At 51.4% G+C, this 16,871-nt stretch overlaps 1 protein-coding gene and 1 non-coding gene across 5 annotated transcripts in view; both read left to right on the top strand.

Annotated features, from left to right (window-relative positions):
- Positions 1 to 15,470, top strand: part of COP1 (COP1 E3 ubiquitin ligase) — a 95,632-nt gene extending 80,162 nt beyond the window's left edge. For all 4 annotated transcript variants that reach the window (XM_055120172.1, XM_055120171.1, XM_055120170.1 and 1 more), the window contains exons 17-20: positions 1,721 to 1,845; positions 4,825 to 4,985; positions 14,287 to 14,331; positions 15,145 to 15,470. In XM_055120172.1, the coding sequence (XP_054976147.1) occupies positions 1,721 to 1,845; positions 4,825 to 4,985; positions 14,287 to 14,331; positions 15,145 to 15,162 (349 nt within the window). In that variant the 3' untranslated portion in view covers positions 15,163 to 15,470. The remainder of the gene's footprint in view (positions 1 to 1,720; positions 1,846 to 4,824; positions 4,986 to 14,286; positions 14,332 to 15,144) is intronic.
- LOC129400181 (small Cajal body-specific RNA 3) lies at positions 7,669 to 7,809 on the top strand. The gene has a single exon (XR_008627504.1). It is a non-coding gene; the product is annotated as a small Cajal body-specific RNA 3 (non-coding RNA).
- Positions 15,471 to 16,871: the final 1,401 nt, after the last annotated feature.

Here is a 16,871-nt window from a genome sequence, read left to right as displayed (position 1 = left end):
TTCCCAGCATCCCATATGGTCCTCTGAGCACTGCCAGGGGTGATTCCTGAGTGCAGAGCCAGGAGGAACCCCTGTGCATCGCCGGGAGTAACCCAAAAAGCAAAATAAATAAATAAATAAAACAGGGGCTGGAGCGATAGCACAGTGGGGAGGGCATTTGCCTTGCACAAGGCCGACCCGGGTTTGATCCCCAGCATCCCATATGGTCCCCTGAGCACCGCCCGGGGTGATTCCTGAGTGCAGAGCCAGGAGTGACTCCTGTACATCGGGTGTGACCCAACAAGCAAAAAAAACAAAACAAAAAACAAAATAGGATGATTTAAAACAGTCTCATTCTCAATTCCCTCTGGAAATCCTGAATATGTATTTATCATGTTAAAACATTTATAATGTTTGGGGCCGGAGCAATAGTACAGCGGGTAGGACGTTTGCCTTGCAGGTGACCAACCTAGGTTCGATCCCTGGCCTCCCATATGGTCCCCCGAGGACCACCAGGAGTAATTCCTGAGCACAGAGCCAGGAGCAACCCCTGTGCATCGCTGGGTGACACAAAAAGCAAAAAAATAAAAAAACATTTATAATGTTCAAATGTCATAAATTGTTCTAACCTGAGCGTTTGACCAGTAAAAGATCTATGTGTACATATATGTATATGTGGGGTGGAGGTGTGGATTAGCAGGAGAGCACAGTGCTCACCTGTGAGGCTTTGGGTTGGAACCCTAGCATGGCTAACATCAAAAGGATAGAACAGTATAATGTCTAAGGATGGGGACAATGTTTCAAAAATAAGAAGCGATTTAGAAGGTAGATTTTGGTCTTCAAAAGATGTTTTGATGTCGCGCTACTATTTACTAGCTGTAATACCTTGAGCATTTATTTTACAGAAAAGAAAAATTGGTGGCTGAGAGAGACGCAATTATACATTGAACAGTATGATTCAGTTATTGTAACACATTCAAAGAGAAAGAGAATGTGATTGTTTATTCAACTTCTGTGAGTTCTGGGTATGATAGGTGTTCCAGAAATCTTTATATTAATTATTTTCGGCAAATGAATTCATTTACATATTATTTCAGTGAGACAGACTATAAATCATTCATTTAGAGCATTGCCCGCCTGAAAATAGTTCATATTCAATATACCAATACAATTCAGCGGTTGAAAAAACTCAAATCAAGTGGAAGAAAGAGCCTTGCAGTAAGCACAGCTGTTAGTAGACGGGAAGACGCTTCCTATACACCCCGGGAGGGCTTAAAGCATTTTTTTTGTTTGTTTGTTTGTTTTTGGGTCACACCTGGCGATGCACAGGGGTTACTCCTGGCTCTTCACTCAGGAATTACCCCTGGCGGTGCTCAGGGGACCATATGGGATGCTGGGATTCGAACCCGGGTCGGCCGCATGCAAGGCAAACGCCCTACCTGTTGTGCTATCGCTCCAGCCCCGGGCTTAAAGCATTTTAAATGAAATTTTTTTATCAACATCTGTCAGGATTCATCTAATTCTGTCCGTAAGAAATAATTGTATTTCACATTTAACCGATGGAAAAACAAAAGGCCGGAGTAGCGTGTGGTTTCCCCAGCGTCAGAAGCAAATGGATGGTGGGTTGACCGGTCTCTCTTGGTCCTGGTTCCGAATCTGCATTCCGAGCCGCCAGGTTGCGTTGTGTCTGATTCGTAGCGGTGAGTTCCGTGCCAGGAAATCTCAACTCTGCGTCTTGCAGCTCGACGGACAGCCAGCTCAAACTGTGGAACGTGGGGAAGCCATACTGTCTGCGCTCCTTCAAGGGCCACATCAACGAGAAGAACTTTGTCGGCCTGGCTTCCAACGGGGATTACATAGCGTGCGGTAAGTGCAGCGCCCGTGGACGTGGTTCGTGGGCGCATCGGTTAGAACTGGTGCCTTGGCACTCTTGAGTCTTCCTTAACTACGTGAAGAAGCTTTAGTTCTGGGCTGGAGCGATAGTACAGCGGGGAGGGCGTTTGCCTTGCACGCGCCCGACCCGGGTTCGATTCCCAGCATCCCATATGGTCCCCTGAGCACCGCCAGGAGTGATTCCTGAGTGCAGAGCCAGGAGGAACCCCTGTGCATCGCCAGGTGTGACCCAAAAAGCAAAAAAAAAAAAGAAACTTTAGTTCTTCCTTCTGAGCATCCGCTGACAGTTGGTGGAATAGTAGGAGAATGTTACAGATGTTTTATAGTCGATCTTGTATTGTAATATAATTTTATTTGGGGGTCCAATGGGTTGGGGGTATTTGGGCCTCACGCGGCCTGCTCAGGCCGTACTCCTGGCTTTGCACTCAGGGATGACTCCTGGCAGGCTTGGGGGAGATGAGCCGGGGTGCTTGGATTAGAACCGGGGTTAGCTGTATGTGAGGCAAGTACCCTACCTCTTCTCCTCCTCGTGATCGGGCCCAATTATAAGGTTATTTTTTTTTAATGAATCAGTGTGAGATAATGAGTTTCAGTTACACAATGGTCGAACACCCATCCCTCCACCGGTATACATTTTCCACAACCAATGCCCACAGTATCCCTCCCGCCACCCCTACCCTTCCCCAGCCACCTCCTGCCTCTATAGCAATTTCCCTCTTTCTCTCTACTTTTAGGCATTATAGTTTGCTATACAGACACTGAGAGGCCATCACGTTGGGTCCTTTATCTACTCTCAGCACACAACTCCCATCCCGAGCGACCCCTCCAACCATCATTGACTCAGTGATCCCTTCTCTATCCCAGCTGCCTCCTCCCCCAGCTTGTGAGGCGGGCTGCAAACCCTGGAGCAGTCCTCCTGGCCCTTGTCTCTGCTGTCCTTGGGTGTTAGTTTCATATTATGTTAGTCTCCTATGTCTGTCCGTCTCTTTCTGACTCATTTCACTTAGCCTGATGATACTGTCCATGTCTATCCATTTATAAGCAAATTTCATGACTTCATCTCTCCTAACAGCTGCGTAGTATTCCATTGTGTAGATGGACCTGAGTTTCTTCGACCAGTCGTCTGTTTGGGGCACTCAGGTTCTGGCTATTGTGAACAGTGCTGCAATGAACATACAGGTGCAGATGTCATTTCTGCTGTGCTTTTTTGCACCCAGGGGATATATTTCCAGAAGTGGTATTGCTGGGTCATATGGAAACTCAATTTCTAGTTTTGTTTTTTTTTGTTTTTTTTTTTGCTTTTTGGGTCACACCCAGCAATGCACAGGGGTCACTCCTAGCTCATGCACTCAGGAATCACCCCTGGCGGCGCTCAGGGGACCATATGGGATGCTGGGATTTGAACCCAGGTCGGCCGCGTGCAAGGCAAACGCCCTACCCGCTGTGCTATCACTCCAGCCCCAATTTCTAGTTTTTTTGAGAAGTGCCCATATTGTTTTCCAGAAAGACTGGACCAGTCAGCATTCCCAGCAACAATGAAAGAGAGTCCCTTTCTCCCCACATCCACACCACCACTGGTTGTTTTTGCTCTTTTTGATGTGGGCCAGTCTCTGTGGTATGAGAGGAGATCTCATTGTTGTTTTGATTTGCATCTCCCTGATGATTGGTGATGTGGAGCACTTTTTCATGTGCCTTTTGGCCATTTGTATTTTTTTGAGGAAGTTTCTTTTTTTTCTTTTTTTAAAAATTTCTTATCTATATTTACTTATTTATTTATTGGCTTTTTGGGTCCCACCCGGCGATGCTCATGGCTGACTCCTGGCTCTGCACTCAGGAGTCACTGCTGGTGGTGCTCAGGGGACCCTATGGGATGCTGGGGATCGAACTCAATCATTGTGCCGAATTAGAGCTCACTCTTCATCAGTCTTGGCATGTTATTTACCCTTGATTGGGTAAAATTGACTTGTTCCGCATATATATGAACCTTAACTTCACCGTATCAGAGCTTATGTTTGATAACACAGTGGGTAGGGCATTTGCCTTGCATGCGACCGACCCGGGTTTGATTCCCAGTATCCCATATGGTCCCCTGAGCACCGCCAGGAGTAATTCCTGAGTGCATGAGCCAGCAGTAACCGCTGTGCAAAAGGCCCTTCCCTCCCTGTAAGGGCAAAATACCACTTAGGGTGTTTCTCTCCTTTCCTTAGTTCAATAACTTAACATCTTAATTAACGTCTTAATTCTACTTCTTAATATTAGTCATTTTGCATGGACACAGCAAGAGATTCATTAAGCTTGTAGGGTGGCTCTCCTGGGGACATCTCGCTACAGATCTCAGACTACAGTGCTCAGGCAAGATTAATCTTTCCTAACCCCAGCAGGGTCCTAATCCAGCTGTTATTTTTTGGATCGTAACAGAATTCGTCCATGACCATGTTCTTATGGTTAAGTATGATGGAACTTTGGCCTGGCCCATTTCGATGCCAGGGTAGCTCACAGCTTGTCCTGGGTCCATCCAGCCCCTCATCAGGACCCTGCTTTTGGGGTGCTAAGAAGTAAGTGCAACTGAGGCTTAAGATGAGAGAACATATGTCCAGGAGTTAATATTATTCAGTCAATTGACTTCCATGTTACAAAAGCATAGCATTAACTATCTTCCTATGTCCATACAAAAAGGACATTGCTCTGAATTAAGTTATTTACAGGTTAACAGAGCAGTAGGGGAAGCAGAGCACAAACAAAGAGGTTACAAATAATCAGAGGGATGGGAGTAACCCAGTAAACATATGCTCCCTGTGGCAAGGCAGAAAGGACAAACCAATGTTATCCTACAGTTTATTGTTGTTTGAGCTTAATTAAGCACTGAAGGGGAATTACCTTACAAACTGACCTGATTTCCCTAATTTTCAGTTCTTTCATTATAAACTTTCCCCCCACCCCTTTTAATTTCAGGAAGCGAGAACAACTCTCTTTACCTGTATTACAAAGGACTTTCTAAGACTTTGTTAACTTTCAAGTTTGACACGGTCAAGAGCGTTCTGGACAAAGACCGAAAAGAGGACGACACGAATGAGTTTGTCAGTGCCGTGTGCTGGAGGGCGCTGCCGGACGGGGTAAGTCTGCGTCGCCCCTCGCCAGGGCCTCCCCATGCACTCGGTGCCACGCGGATGCGGACGAGCTCCTTCGAAGTTTGGAATAAACATTGGCACAGGGTCGTGCAGTTTATTTGCTGCTCAGAATTGTACCACCAGGGGCTGGAGCGATAGCACAGCGGGGAGGGCGTTGGCCTGGCACGCAGCTGACCCAGGTTCGATTCCCAGCATCCCATAGGGTCCCCTGAGCACCGCCAGGAGAAATTCCTGTGTGCAGAGCCAGGAGGACCCCCTGCACATCGCCGGGTGTGACCAAAAAAAAAAAAAATTGTAGGGCTGGAGCAATAACACAGTGGGTAGGGCGTTTGCCTTGCACGCAGTCGACCTGGGTTCGATTCCCAGTATCCCATAGCGTCCCCCGAGCACCGCCTGGAGTGATTCCTGAGTGCAGAGCCAGGAGTAGCCCCTGTGCATCGCCGGGTGTGACCCAAAAACAAAAAAAAAATTTTTTTTTTGTACCGCCAAAGGAAACAGGTACGGAGGTAGCAGGTGTCACGTGAGCAGCGGAGCGGGTGCGTGAAGGGCTGGGACGAAGTTTTGTGGCGCCTCCTGTGTTGTCTGTTTGTCTCCTGTAAGACCGGGGATCTCTCCCGGGTACACATTGTCTGGCTTTCCCTTCACCGCCCCGTGCAGCTCCATAAATATTCATCTCAGCCCGGTGGCCTGTGAGGAGGGAAATAATTTGCCGTCGACCTAGACGTGACATCTACTTCGTCCCTCCTTCAGGGCAGAGTCCTGTCAGCGACAGAATCCGCCCCCCCTGCGCGTCGTTAGGCGAGTTTAACTCCGTAACAAGCACGTTGCCCTTTTCCCTGGCAAATAACACGTTTCCGCAAACCTGTCATTTGTTTGTACAAGTGGCGGAGCTTGCGCGTGGCCGCTGAATCCCCTTTGCACAGGCTGCTCCGTGCGCAGCCCCCCCAGCATTGAGGCAGGTGCTTCTCCTCAAAAAAGAAGCCCACTCTCACAGTCAGGTGAGGAAAAGATTGTGGTAGCAGGGGGCTGGAGTGATAGCACAGCGGGGAGGGCGTTGGCCTTGCACGCGGCCGACCCGGGTTCGATTCCCGGCATCCCATAGGGTCGCCTGAGCACCGCCAGGGGTAATTCCTGAGTGCATGAGCCAGGAGTGACCCCTGTGCATCGCCCAGTGTGACCCAAAAAGCAAAAAAAAAAAAAAGATTGTGGTAGCGTGTTGGTTTATGTGCCTCTTGCCGGGGGCGGTGTGTGATCATAGATCACACTGTGATCTATGTGATCACAGATCACAGCTCCCAGCTGTGTGCAGGACCGACTCCTGGATTCCTTCCTGGGCGCCCGGCATCCACACGGAACACTTTTCCCGCTAGATTGTTCCGCTAGCCCCCGGAAGCCGCAAAAAATGTTTTGTTGTTGTTGTTGTTTGCTTTTTTGGGGTCCCACCCGGCGATGCACAGGGGTTCCTCCTGGCTCATGCACTCAGGAATTACCCCTGCCGGTGCTCAGGGGACCATATGGGATGCTGGAAATTGAACCCGGGTCGGCCACGTGCAAGGCCAATGCCCTCCCCGCTGTGCTATCGCTCCAGCCCCCAATGTTACTGAGTTATCTGACAACATAAGCTGCCCCCGTGTCCTCTCATTATGCCCTAGACGGTAAATACAGGAAAAGTGTCTGATGAGGAGCTGGGGATACGGTACGGTCCTTCTTTCCTTTCATTTCCCTAATGAGCCTAGAGTTCCTTGGGGGAGCGGGGCGCTGGGCTCTTCTCTCTGAAGCACCCACCCTTCCCCGGCCCACTGGTGGCAATCTGGCTGCAGTCGTGTCGCCACCTGGGTTCCCCAAACCCGTGACCAGCTTTCCTTGCCCACGGCCCCAGCGGGGGCGCTCCAAGGCCCCTGTCCTAACCCGTCACTGTGACGCTGTTGTGACGCCCAGAATCCGCTGGAGCCTGGGGTCTTTGGAAGCCCGTGAGCCCTGACGGTGGGCTAAAGGGCAGCACGTGAGTCCAGTGTTTGGGGTGTATCTGCGTCTTCCTGTAGAGCCGAGGGCAAGGTCGGGCTCCCCGGAGGAACTGCATCTTGCGGGTGATTGGCCACGTCGGAGCAGTTGCTCACACGTTTGTTCGAAAGGCCGGAGCTCGGGCCCGGCAGGGGGGAAGGACGTGCAGGGGGCTTACCCGCTGGGGGCCAGGGGACAGGCCGCAGGCCCCCCGGTGCCCGGTGCTCAGCACATGCTCAGGCTGGGAGCTCTCCACGCAGTGCCCCGGGCCTCCCGTGTACCGACACGTTCTGAAAGAATGAACCCGCGTCCTGTGAATGAACCCGCGTCTGTGGGGGAGTGTGTGAGTCGGGGAGCACAAAGATGAAACGGACAAGGGCACCAGGAGTGGTGGTGGGCTGTGAGCGTCCGACAGTTCCCGCCGCTCCGTCCCCTGCAGGCCCTCAGGGCCCCCACGGCCTTTTCCCCCAGAAAAGATCACTTTGCCCTGGTACGCTCAGCGTGCCTTGTTAATGGCTTTTTCTATGATCTGAACCCGTTTCGTTTTTTTTTTTTTTCTCTCGTTACTTATTTGAATGCTTGAAAGTATATTTAAATGAGCGTTTGATGCAGTCTCGAGCCAGCGTAGGGAAGACCGCATAATCAAAGCCTAATGAAGCACCTCACAAATGGAACCTGCAGTCGTCCCCCCGGGTGGGCAAATGCAGAGCTGTCTTTTGTCCCCCAATTGCAGTGGTCCTACAGAAACACGGAGGTCTCTGTCGGACTTACAGCAGCTGCTGAGCCCGATCGTTCCCCTCCACACAGGGCAGCCTGGAAAACCAGCATGCCAAGTCTTGCTTTCCCTGCCACTGCTTTCAGATCTTTGCTTGTTTGTTGGTATTGTGTGGGGACCACAGTCGGAGGGGCTCAGGGCTTCCTCCTTGGCTGGGCGCTGAACCTGGGCCGGCCACATGTAAGGCGGGCGCCCTGCCCTCTGTACTTAGTGCTCCCGCCCCCGTTCTGCCACTCTGTGTCATATTTTGATGAAGACTGCCGCTTTCTCCTCCTCGAGATCAGCACCAGGCCCCTCATTGAAAACCTTTATATTGGGTCATTAATAAGTCAGATGGGGCTGGAGCGATAGCACAGCGGGGAGGGCGTTTGCCTTGCACACGGCCGACCTGGGTTCGATCCCCAGCATCCCATAGGGTCCCCTGAGCACTGCCAGGAGTAATTCCTGAGTGCAGAGCCAGGAGTAACTCCTGTGCATCGCCGGCTGTGACCCAAAAAAATGACTGATTAAATAAAATTTAAAGACAGCCAGAGAACTTAACATCTGCATACATCTGAACTGATTTTTTTTTTTTTTTTTTTTTTTTTTTTTGCTTTTTGGGTCACACCCGGCGATGCACAGGGGTCACTCCTGGCTCATGCACTCAGGAATCACCCCTGGCGGTGCTCAGGGGACCATATAGGGTGCTGGGAATCGAACCCGGGTCGGCCACGTGCAAGGCAAACACCCTACCCGCTGTGCTATCACTCCAGCCCCTTGAACTGATTTTTTTTAAATGTCTTAGCTGGTTTTGAAAACAGGAATTATATTTTGTTCCTTTGATTCCATAACCAGTTAATGAAATAAATACAGAAAGAATTCTCTTTTTCTGGAGGGTTAGATCAGTGTGACTGATCTAGGATTCTAAGCCGCTCAGTATTGTAGCTCGGACGAAGCTAATCGGAGGTCGTTTCCATGCAGTTGTTCTCATTAAGAACTGATTTGTCGGGGCCGGAGCAATAGCACAGCGGGTAGGGCATTTGCCTTGCACGCGGCCGATCTGGGTTCGATCCCCGGCATCCCATATGGTCCCCCAAGCACTGCCAGGAGTAATTCCTGAGTGCAAAGCCAGGAGTAACCCCTGAGCATCGCTGGGTGTGACCCAAAAAGCAAAAAAAAAAAAAAAAAAGAACTGATTTGTCGGGGGCCGGAGCGATAGCACAGCGGGGAGGGCGTTTGCCTTGCATGTGACCAACCCGGGTTCGAATCCCAGCATCCCATAGGGTCCCCTGAGCACTGCCAGGAGTGATTCCTGAGTGCATGAGCCAGGAGTGACCCCTGTGCATCACCGGGTGTGACCCAAAAAGCAAAAAAAAAAAAAAAGAAAGAAACCCCAGTGTGCGGAATCCAGATTGCCAGGCAGGGTACAGGAGGTGGTCTGCACTGCCTCGTGCGGGGAACTGTCGCTCACTACCTTCCACCTTTGTCCTCTCATGATCACACTCGAAATCACAGGGAAGTCGGCGCAAGATCACATTCTGCGTATTCAACTTTGTGGGATGTAGGCAGATGAGATCGGAAATGCAACATCCATATGTATAAGCTACGAGAACTTTGGTTCTCTCAGACATTTCCCGTCTCCCCCATTCCATTCTAATTTGATGAAATCCAAGGCCCAGGATGTCAGAAGATTCCTCGCTCCGTTTTCTATGTACCGGAAGCAACCGGGATCCGGTTCACACAGGAGCTCCGTGTCTGTTTCTCAGCTCGACATCTCACACAGAGTGACACAGAACTAAAATAAGTCATTTCAGCACTTGGATAAAAAGGAAAGAGCTGTAATTATTTCAGAGTTTCAGGGCTGCCTGGGGGAAGAAATCCGACATTGTATTTTGCAGACTTGAGGTTGATGAGGCGCCAGAACAGCAGAATACCTTTGGTAGAGTATTTCTCTTGGTGGGCCGCCAGGAATCTTTGAAAATACTGAGTGATCAGAGATTGCATTTATTCTTTGGGGGTCTGACGCCGGATGGATTCTAGTTCTGAGCAGGATACAGTACCTGAGATACAAAGTTAACATTCGCAAAATATGTTAAGAGCTTGTCCAGAGCCAGTGAATAGTCTAACCTATTTCAGCGGGAGCCTGGCGTTAAAAATTGGGTGCGTATGATTTTAGTGGGCTGGAGTGATAGCACAGCGGGGAGGGCGTTTGCCTTGCACGCGGCTGACCCAGGTTCGATTCCTCCGTCCCTCTCGGAGAATCTGGCAAGCTACTGAGAGTATCACACCCGCCCGGCAGAGCCTGGCAAGCTCCCCATGGCATATTCAGTATGCCAAAAGCACTAATAAGTCTCACAATGAAGACGTTACTGGTGCCCACTTGAGCAAATCGATGAGCAATGGAAGGACAGATAGTGCTATGATTTTAGCGCTTCCGCACTCAAGAAAAGTTCTTGTTTCGGGGCTGAAGCGATAGCACAGAGAGAAACTCGACAGTTTCCCACACGAGGCAGTGCAGGCCACCTCCTGCCCTGCCCGGGTTCGATTCCCAGCTTCCCATATGGTATCCCAAGCACCGCTGGGAGTAATTCCTGAGTGCATGAGCCAGGTATGACCTAAAAAGGGGGAATAAAAAGTTCTTGTTTCTTTTTCTAAGTAGAACGTCTTTTCTTTGGAGGAATTCACCTCTGCCCAATACAAAACTTTTTCTTCCATAGATAGCAGGTGATTTGAATATTTCTATAAGATACCAAAATGAGACAACATAAGAAAGTGAGAATCTTAAGATTCTAAATTTCAGATTTTATTTGTTGTTTGATCTTGCAAATGCAATTCCGACATCTAACTCATTCCACCCTGACTTCTTTTTTCTACATGCCGGAGAGCTGACTATCGTTCCAAGGAGAAGGTCTTTTTGATGGGTTTGTAGGTTGTGTACGTATATTGAATCCAACTCAATTCTGAAAAAAAAAAAAAAAACAAGATCTACTGAAACAAAGGTCAAAAGAATAAAGGCCAAGAGACAAATAAGCAACTACTTAGCATCAATGTTTTGTTTTTTGTTTGTTTGTTTGTTTGTTTTGGGGGGCGTTTCTGGGTCATACCCAGTGATGCACAGGGACTACTCCTGGCTCATGCACTCAGGAATCACCCCTGGCGGTGCTCGGGGGACCCTATGGGGTGCTGGGAATTGAACTCGGGTCGGCCGCGTGCAAGGCAAACACCCTCCCCGCTGTGCTACCGCTCCAGCCCCTTGTTTTTTTGTGTGTCACACCCAGCAATGCACACGGGTTCCTCCTGGCTCTGCACTCAGGAATAACTCCTGGCAGTGCTCAGGGGACCCTATGGGATGCTGGGAATCGAACCCGGGTCAGCCGCGTGCAAGGCAAACGCCCTCCCCGATCTGCTATTGCTCCAGCCCCAAGTGTTGATGGTTTTTATTCCAAGCCTTTGAAGACTTTCTTGGGACCAGTGTCACTGCCCTTGGCTGGGGCTTGCACAACTGCCGTGTTGGGCAGGTCTCTTTGTCTCTCGGTCAGTCAGCACTGGCCACGTCCCCAGACCCCTGACATGTGGGGTCCAGACCAGTGTGAAATGCCTGCCGACTTGGAGATCTAAAGATAAGAGACTTGATCAAAGAGAACAATCTCGAACAAAGTGGTCTGCACGAAGGCAGGAGGGCGCGGGGCGGGGAAGGTTCTCTGGCCCAGGCAGATGAAACACAGAAAGGGGAAGGAATGCTTTCATTTTCCGTCTTTTGCCTTTAAACCAGAAGGGCCCTGGGAACTCTCGAGAAAGATGTTAGAACGGTTGGAAGGAAATGCAGAGAGCAGAGAAATCAGGAAATTAAGGACTCTGGAAGATCTGCTGCTAGACTCTGGGGGGAGAGGAGGATTTTCACACGGCAGCTGTAGGGACACAGAGAAGAGAGAGGCGGGAAGGCACATTTGCCTGGAAGATGGGAAGCGTTCTGGGTCAGCGGGCAGAGTCCCACTTGACACCGGCCGGCCCGTGCAGGAGAAAATCCGTTTCCCTATCAGAGGCACCTTCTGAATACAGATAGGACCACCCTGCCAGCCGCCCCCCCCCCCCGCCCACAGGAGAAATATGAGAGTCATCATTCCGTAGGATCGCACGCAGAGAATGAGCCATCAGTTCGGGCTTGCTTTTGCTCTTGCTGCTTCTCGCCGTTCTATTGTAGCTCTTCAGAGTGACAGTCGTCTCCCGGCAGAGAGGAAACAAGGGGTCGGTGTTTGCGGGGAAGAGAGTGTCAGCTGTGGCCAAGAGGTTTCACGGAAAGATTTTTTTTTTTTCTTTTTGGGTCACACCCGGTGATGCACAGGGGTCACTCCTGGCTCTGCACTCAGGAATTAATTACCCCTGGCAGTGCTCAAGGGACCCTATGGGATGCTGGGAATCGAACCCGGGTCGGCCGCGTGCAAGGCAAACGCCCTCCCTGCTGTGCTATCACTCCAGCCCCATGGACTTTTTTTTCTGTTTCTTTTTGGGTCCCACCCGGTGATGCTCAGGGCTGACCCCTGGCTCTGCACTCAGGAATCACCCCTGGCGGTGCTCAGGGGACCCTATGGGATGCTGGGAATCCAACCCGGGTCAGCCACGTGCAAGGCAAACGCCCTCCCCGCTGTGCTCTTGCTCCAGGCCCATCATGGAGAGAATATTAAGGAGATCTGGGAGGTAGACAGTGCGTCCTCGTTCCTGGAGGAGCAGTTAACGGTCCTGTGGCTCCCTAGCTCTTGACTTTCACGTAAGGGAGCACCATCTTCCAGATGGGAGTCCTGGGAGGTAGAGTTGCCCGCGCCGTCTCTGGTATGGGCTGAGGTACCGCTTTCATCGTGTCTTGGTGCTTGGGGCAGGAGTGGACATGGGTGGCAGGTACCGTTGCAGCGGACGCTGCAGGACAAGCCGGTGAAGCCCCACGAGGGCTCCCGTCCGTTTTCACTGGCTCACTCCACCGAGTTGGCGCCGAGTCCAGAGGGCACTGTGGATTGTTGCTCGGTGGCTGGTCCCTTGGCTCCGTCCCTAGTTGGGATCTGTCACTTGGAAAGGTTAACGCCCTCGTTCTTGGGGAATGGAGCTATAGCACAGCGGGGAGGGCGTTGGCCTGGCACACAGCCGACCAGGGTTCGATTCCCAGCATCCCATAGGTTCCTCCGAGCACCGCCAGGAGTGATTCCTGAGTGCAGAGCCAGGAGTCAGCCCTGAGCATCGCTGGGTGGGACCCAAAAAGCAAAAACAAAAAAAGCAAAAAATGAGGTTCTTGGCTTTTCTTTCTCAATAAAATCCTGAGGGAACCGGCCTGCCTAATCAGTTTTATAGCCCAGACAGTTAAGCAAGGCAACAGAAGTTATCGCCGCTTTTCCTGTTCTTTCATACAGTTTGAATTGTTGTCTGTGGCTGGAGCGATAGCACATCGGGGAGGGCATTTGCCTTGCACGCGACCAACCCGGGTTCGAATCCCAGCGTCCCATAGGGTCCCCTGAGCACCGCCAGGAGTAATTCCTGATTGCAGAGCCAGGAGTAACACCTGTCCATCACCAGGTATGACCCAAAAAGCAAATAAATAAACAAATAAATAAATAAGTAAATAACGAGAAAGATCACCCTCCTTCTCCCAGATAAATATCGACATCATTTTTGTGCTTGTCTGCTGGCAGACAGCCATCCGGAGAGATTCAGATCAGAGATGGAGACAGAGGTGGAGAGTGAGGTTTCACGGGGGCAATGAATAGAAGTGGGGCCTTCTGTGGGGCGCACGGAGCATTTTGGCTTTCCCTGCGTGTGTTCGTCTGGGTATTGCATTTCCGTCTCTGACTTTCCGCCTGCCGGCTGTCTGCTGCTCTCCTCTGCCTTGACAACTGGGCGTCACCCGCTCTGTTGCTGTTTGACTCCCGTGGAAAACCGAATCCTGAACACAGGGATCTTGGGGTCTCAGAGCCGTCGTTGAAAGGGTTGTTCAAGTTGGAGCTTTGCTTGAAATTCTGTTGGCGCCTGAGGAGGGGGATAAAGAAAGGCGGAGGAACGGGGCTGGAGCAACAGCACAGTGGGAAGGGCGTTGGCCTGGCACGCAGCCGACCCGGGTTCGATTCCCAGCATCCCATAGGGTCCCCCAAGCACCGCCAGGAGTGATTCCTGAGTGCAGAGCCAGGAGTCAGCCCTGAGCATCGCCGGGTGTGATTCAAAAAAAAAAAAAAAAAAGAAAAGAAAAAGGAGGAAGAGAAGGCTGCTGTCTTGGGCGGGCCAGCCGGGAACGCTTCCCTGTCCTTTAAAAACTCTTATTCTGGGGCTGGAGCGATAGCACAGCGGGGAGGGCATTTGCCTTGCACGCGGCCAACCTGGGTTTGATTCCCAGCATCCCATAGGGTCCCCTGAGCATCGCCAGGAGTGATTCCTGAGTGCAGAGCCAGGAGTAACCCCTGTGCATCGCCGGGTGGGACCCAAAAAGCAAATAAATAGATAAAATTTTTAAAAATTAAAATAGATAAAAATAAAAACTCTCCTTCTCTCTCCTAGGAGTCCAGTGTGCTGATCGCTGCTAACAGTCAGGGCACAATCAAGGTAAGCAGTTTCTCCGTCTCCGTGTCCAAGCCAGCGAATACACTGCGTCCCGTTTAGGCTTTGTGCCCTTGCCAGGTCATGGGTGTCGGGGCGTTTGGAAGGAGCTTTGAAGGGGCCGAGATGGGCTCCCTTGCCCCTGCGGAGCTGATGATGGTGTTTACGCTCCTGAGCGGGCACCGAGGGCGCGCAGGGCAAGGCGCGGGTAGGCCAGAAGGCGTTTCCCAGGGGCCAGACGCCAGGTGGCTCCCTTTAGGCAGCTGCAGACAGGGGTCGGGTGCGAGGTCCAGGAGACAGCCCCGCTCCAAGCTTAACTGGCGGCTTTTCCTGGGGTGCCTAGGGCAGGTGCTTTTCCTGCTCAGGGGATCCTGCTGTACCCGGCTCATCTTCGGTCACCAGGTGGGCCCTGAGCCCGGCCGGGGAAGGGCCTGGGAGCCCCAGCACCTGCTGACGTCGCCCCTGTCTGGTGGTGTTCTGTGGCCACACCCTGCAGTGCTCAGGGATGACCCCTGAAGGGGCTCTAGGGTCACCTGCGTGCAAGACAAGGGCCCGCCCCACTGGACTCTCGCTCTGGCCCCCAGCGTGGCCCCTCTTAAAGCTAGAGCCATAGCTCAGCGGGGAGGGCGTTTGCCTGGCACGAGGCTGACCCGGGTTCGATCCCCAGCATCCCATAGGGTCCCCCAAGCACTGCCAGGAGTGAGTCCTGAGTGCAGAGCCAGGAGGAACCCCTGGGCATCGCTGGGTGTGACCCAAAAAGAAAAAAATAATAAAATAATAAAACGGTGTGCTAAGCTAAGCCTCCTTCCCCCCCTCCAGGTGCTGGAGTTGGTGTGACGGTTTACTCAAGTCCGCTCCGAGATCCTGCGAGAGACCCGTCTGCAGCGCCAGCGACGGGGGAGCAGTGGCCGGGCCCTCCCCGGAGGCCTCCCGGACTCCTTCCCATCCCCGGACCACCCCTCCCCCGCCCCCGCCCCTTTGGAACTCGGAGCCGCCCCCGCCCCCACCCCCGCTGTCAGCGCCGCTCTCCTGATGCCGCCGCTGCCACTGCTGGTGCCGTCAATCTATAATTTTTGTGATAGGGAAAAACCTTCTTTTGAATAAAAAGAAATAACAAAAAAATAATAAAAGTTTATTGAGCCACAGAGGAGCCGGGCACGTGTCTGTGCGTGGTCACACGGGGCCGCTCAAGACGCTGCCCACGTGACCGAGGGAAGAAGGTGCCCGGGGAACCCGCAAGCGCTGGGCCTGACGGAAATGAACGGGATGCTCCCAGCGAGTGTCTTTCTTCTGTCTCAGTTGGGGCTGGGGGCTCAGCGTGGACAGCGCGTCCCCGATACCCCGGAGGCGGCAGAGGGGCAGGACCGTGATCACAGAGCGAAATGATGTTGGGTTTTTTCGTGGTTTTTTTTTTCTTCTTCTATTTGGGTCCCACCCGGCGTGCTCAGGGGTTCCTCCTGGCTCTGCACTCAGGAATTACTCCTGGCGGTGCTCGGAGGACCCTATGGGATGCTGGGAATCAATCCCGGGTCGGCCGCGTGCAAGGCAAACGCCCTCCCCGCTGTGCTATTGCTCCAGCCCCCCAACACGAGTGTTTGTGCAGTGACATATTTGAGTATTCTCCTGATGTGGGCTTAATCAAGATGAAAATAAGACTTGTATCAGCTGAGATCAGTTTTTATAAGTAGATGAATTTGTCTCCAACTCAGATGAAAGTTTCCCCGACTTCCGGTAATTAGATCTCACTAACTTCTAGCGTTACACACCTGATAAATTATCACTGTGTTACTGTCATCCCGTTGCTTATCTATTTGCTCGAGTGGGCGCCAGTCACGTCTCCATGGTGAGACGACTTGTGACTGTGTTTGGCATCTCGAATACGCCACGGGGAGCTTGCCAGGCTCTGCCATGCGGACAGGATCCTGTCGGGAGCTTGCCGGGCTCTCCGAGAGTGGCTGAGGAATCGAACCCGAGTCGGCTGCATGCAAGGCGAACGCCCTCCCTGCTACGCTATCGCTCCAGCCCACCTTATAAATTATTGGACTTTAATCATTCAAAAGTTGGGCCCCAGCATCATCCAGACCTATGTTAGCCTTTGTGTCCAAGATTAATGAATGGCCTTTTGCAGATATGAAGAAAGAATATTCAAATGTAAATTCTTCAAGACCTTCATCCAGGCAGCCTTGTTCAGCAAATGATCAGAAGAAGCAGCAGAGAGAATTAATGGCACTTGGAGTGCCTTTAAATAGAAGCAGATTAATAATCTGCTCATGGGATGATATACATTTTGGAATTATGTCTTTACATTTGATCTGTGTCTTTCAAGTTGCAACTGTTACAGATCATGTTAATTGCAGTGTTTTGGGGAGGATATAGTAAGTGATCTTTGGCGATCAGAAGGAGTTCGTTCTTTTATAAGTTACGTCCAGGAGCAGTGCTTTATTGGTTTGTGTTCTATTTTCCTTGTCAGTAGGAGCCACGATTAAATTTGAATTAAATTTGAATTAGTCTTGCGGCTGGAGTGATAGCGCAGCAGGTAGGGCATT

This window comes from Sorex araneus, chromosome X (genome assembly GCF_027595985.1).
Source record: "Sorex araneus isolate mSorAra2 chromosome X, mSorAra2.pri, whole genome shotgun sequence".
Taxonomy (NCBI): domain Eukaryota; kingdom Metazoa; phylum Chordata; class Mammalia; order Eulipotyphla; family Soricidae; genus Sorex; species Sorex araneus.
Note: the sequence above shows the minus strand (reverse complement) of the source record. Positions and strands in the feature narration are given on the sequence as shown.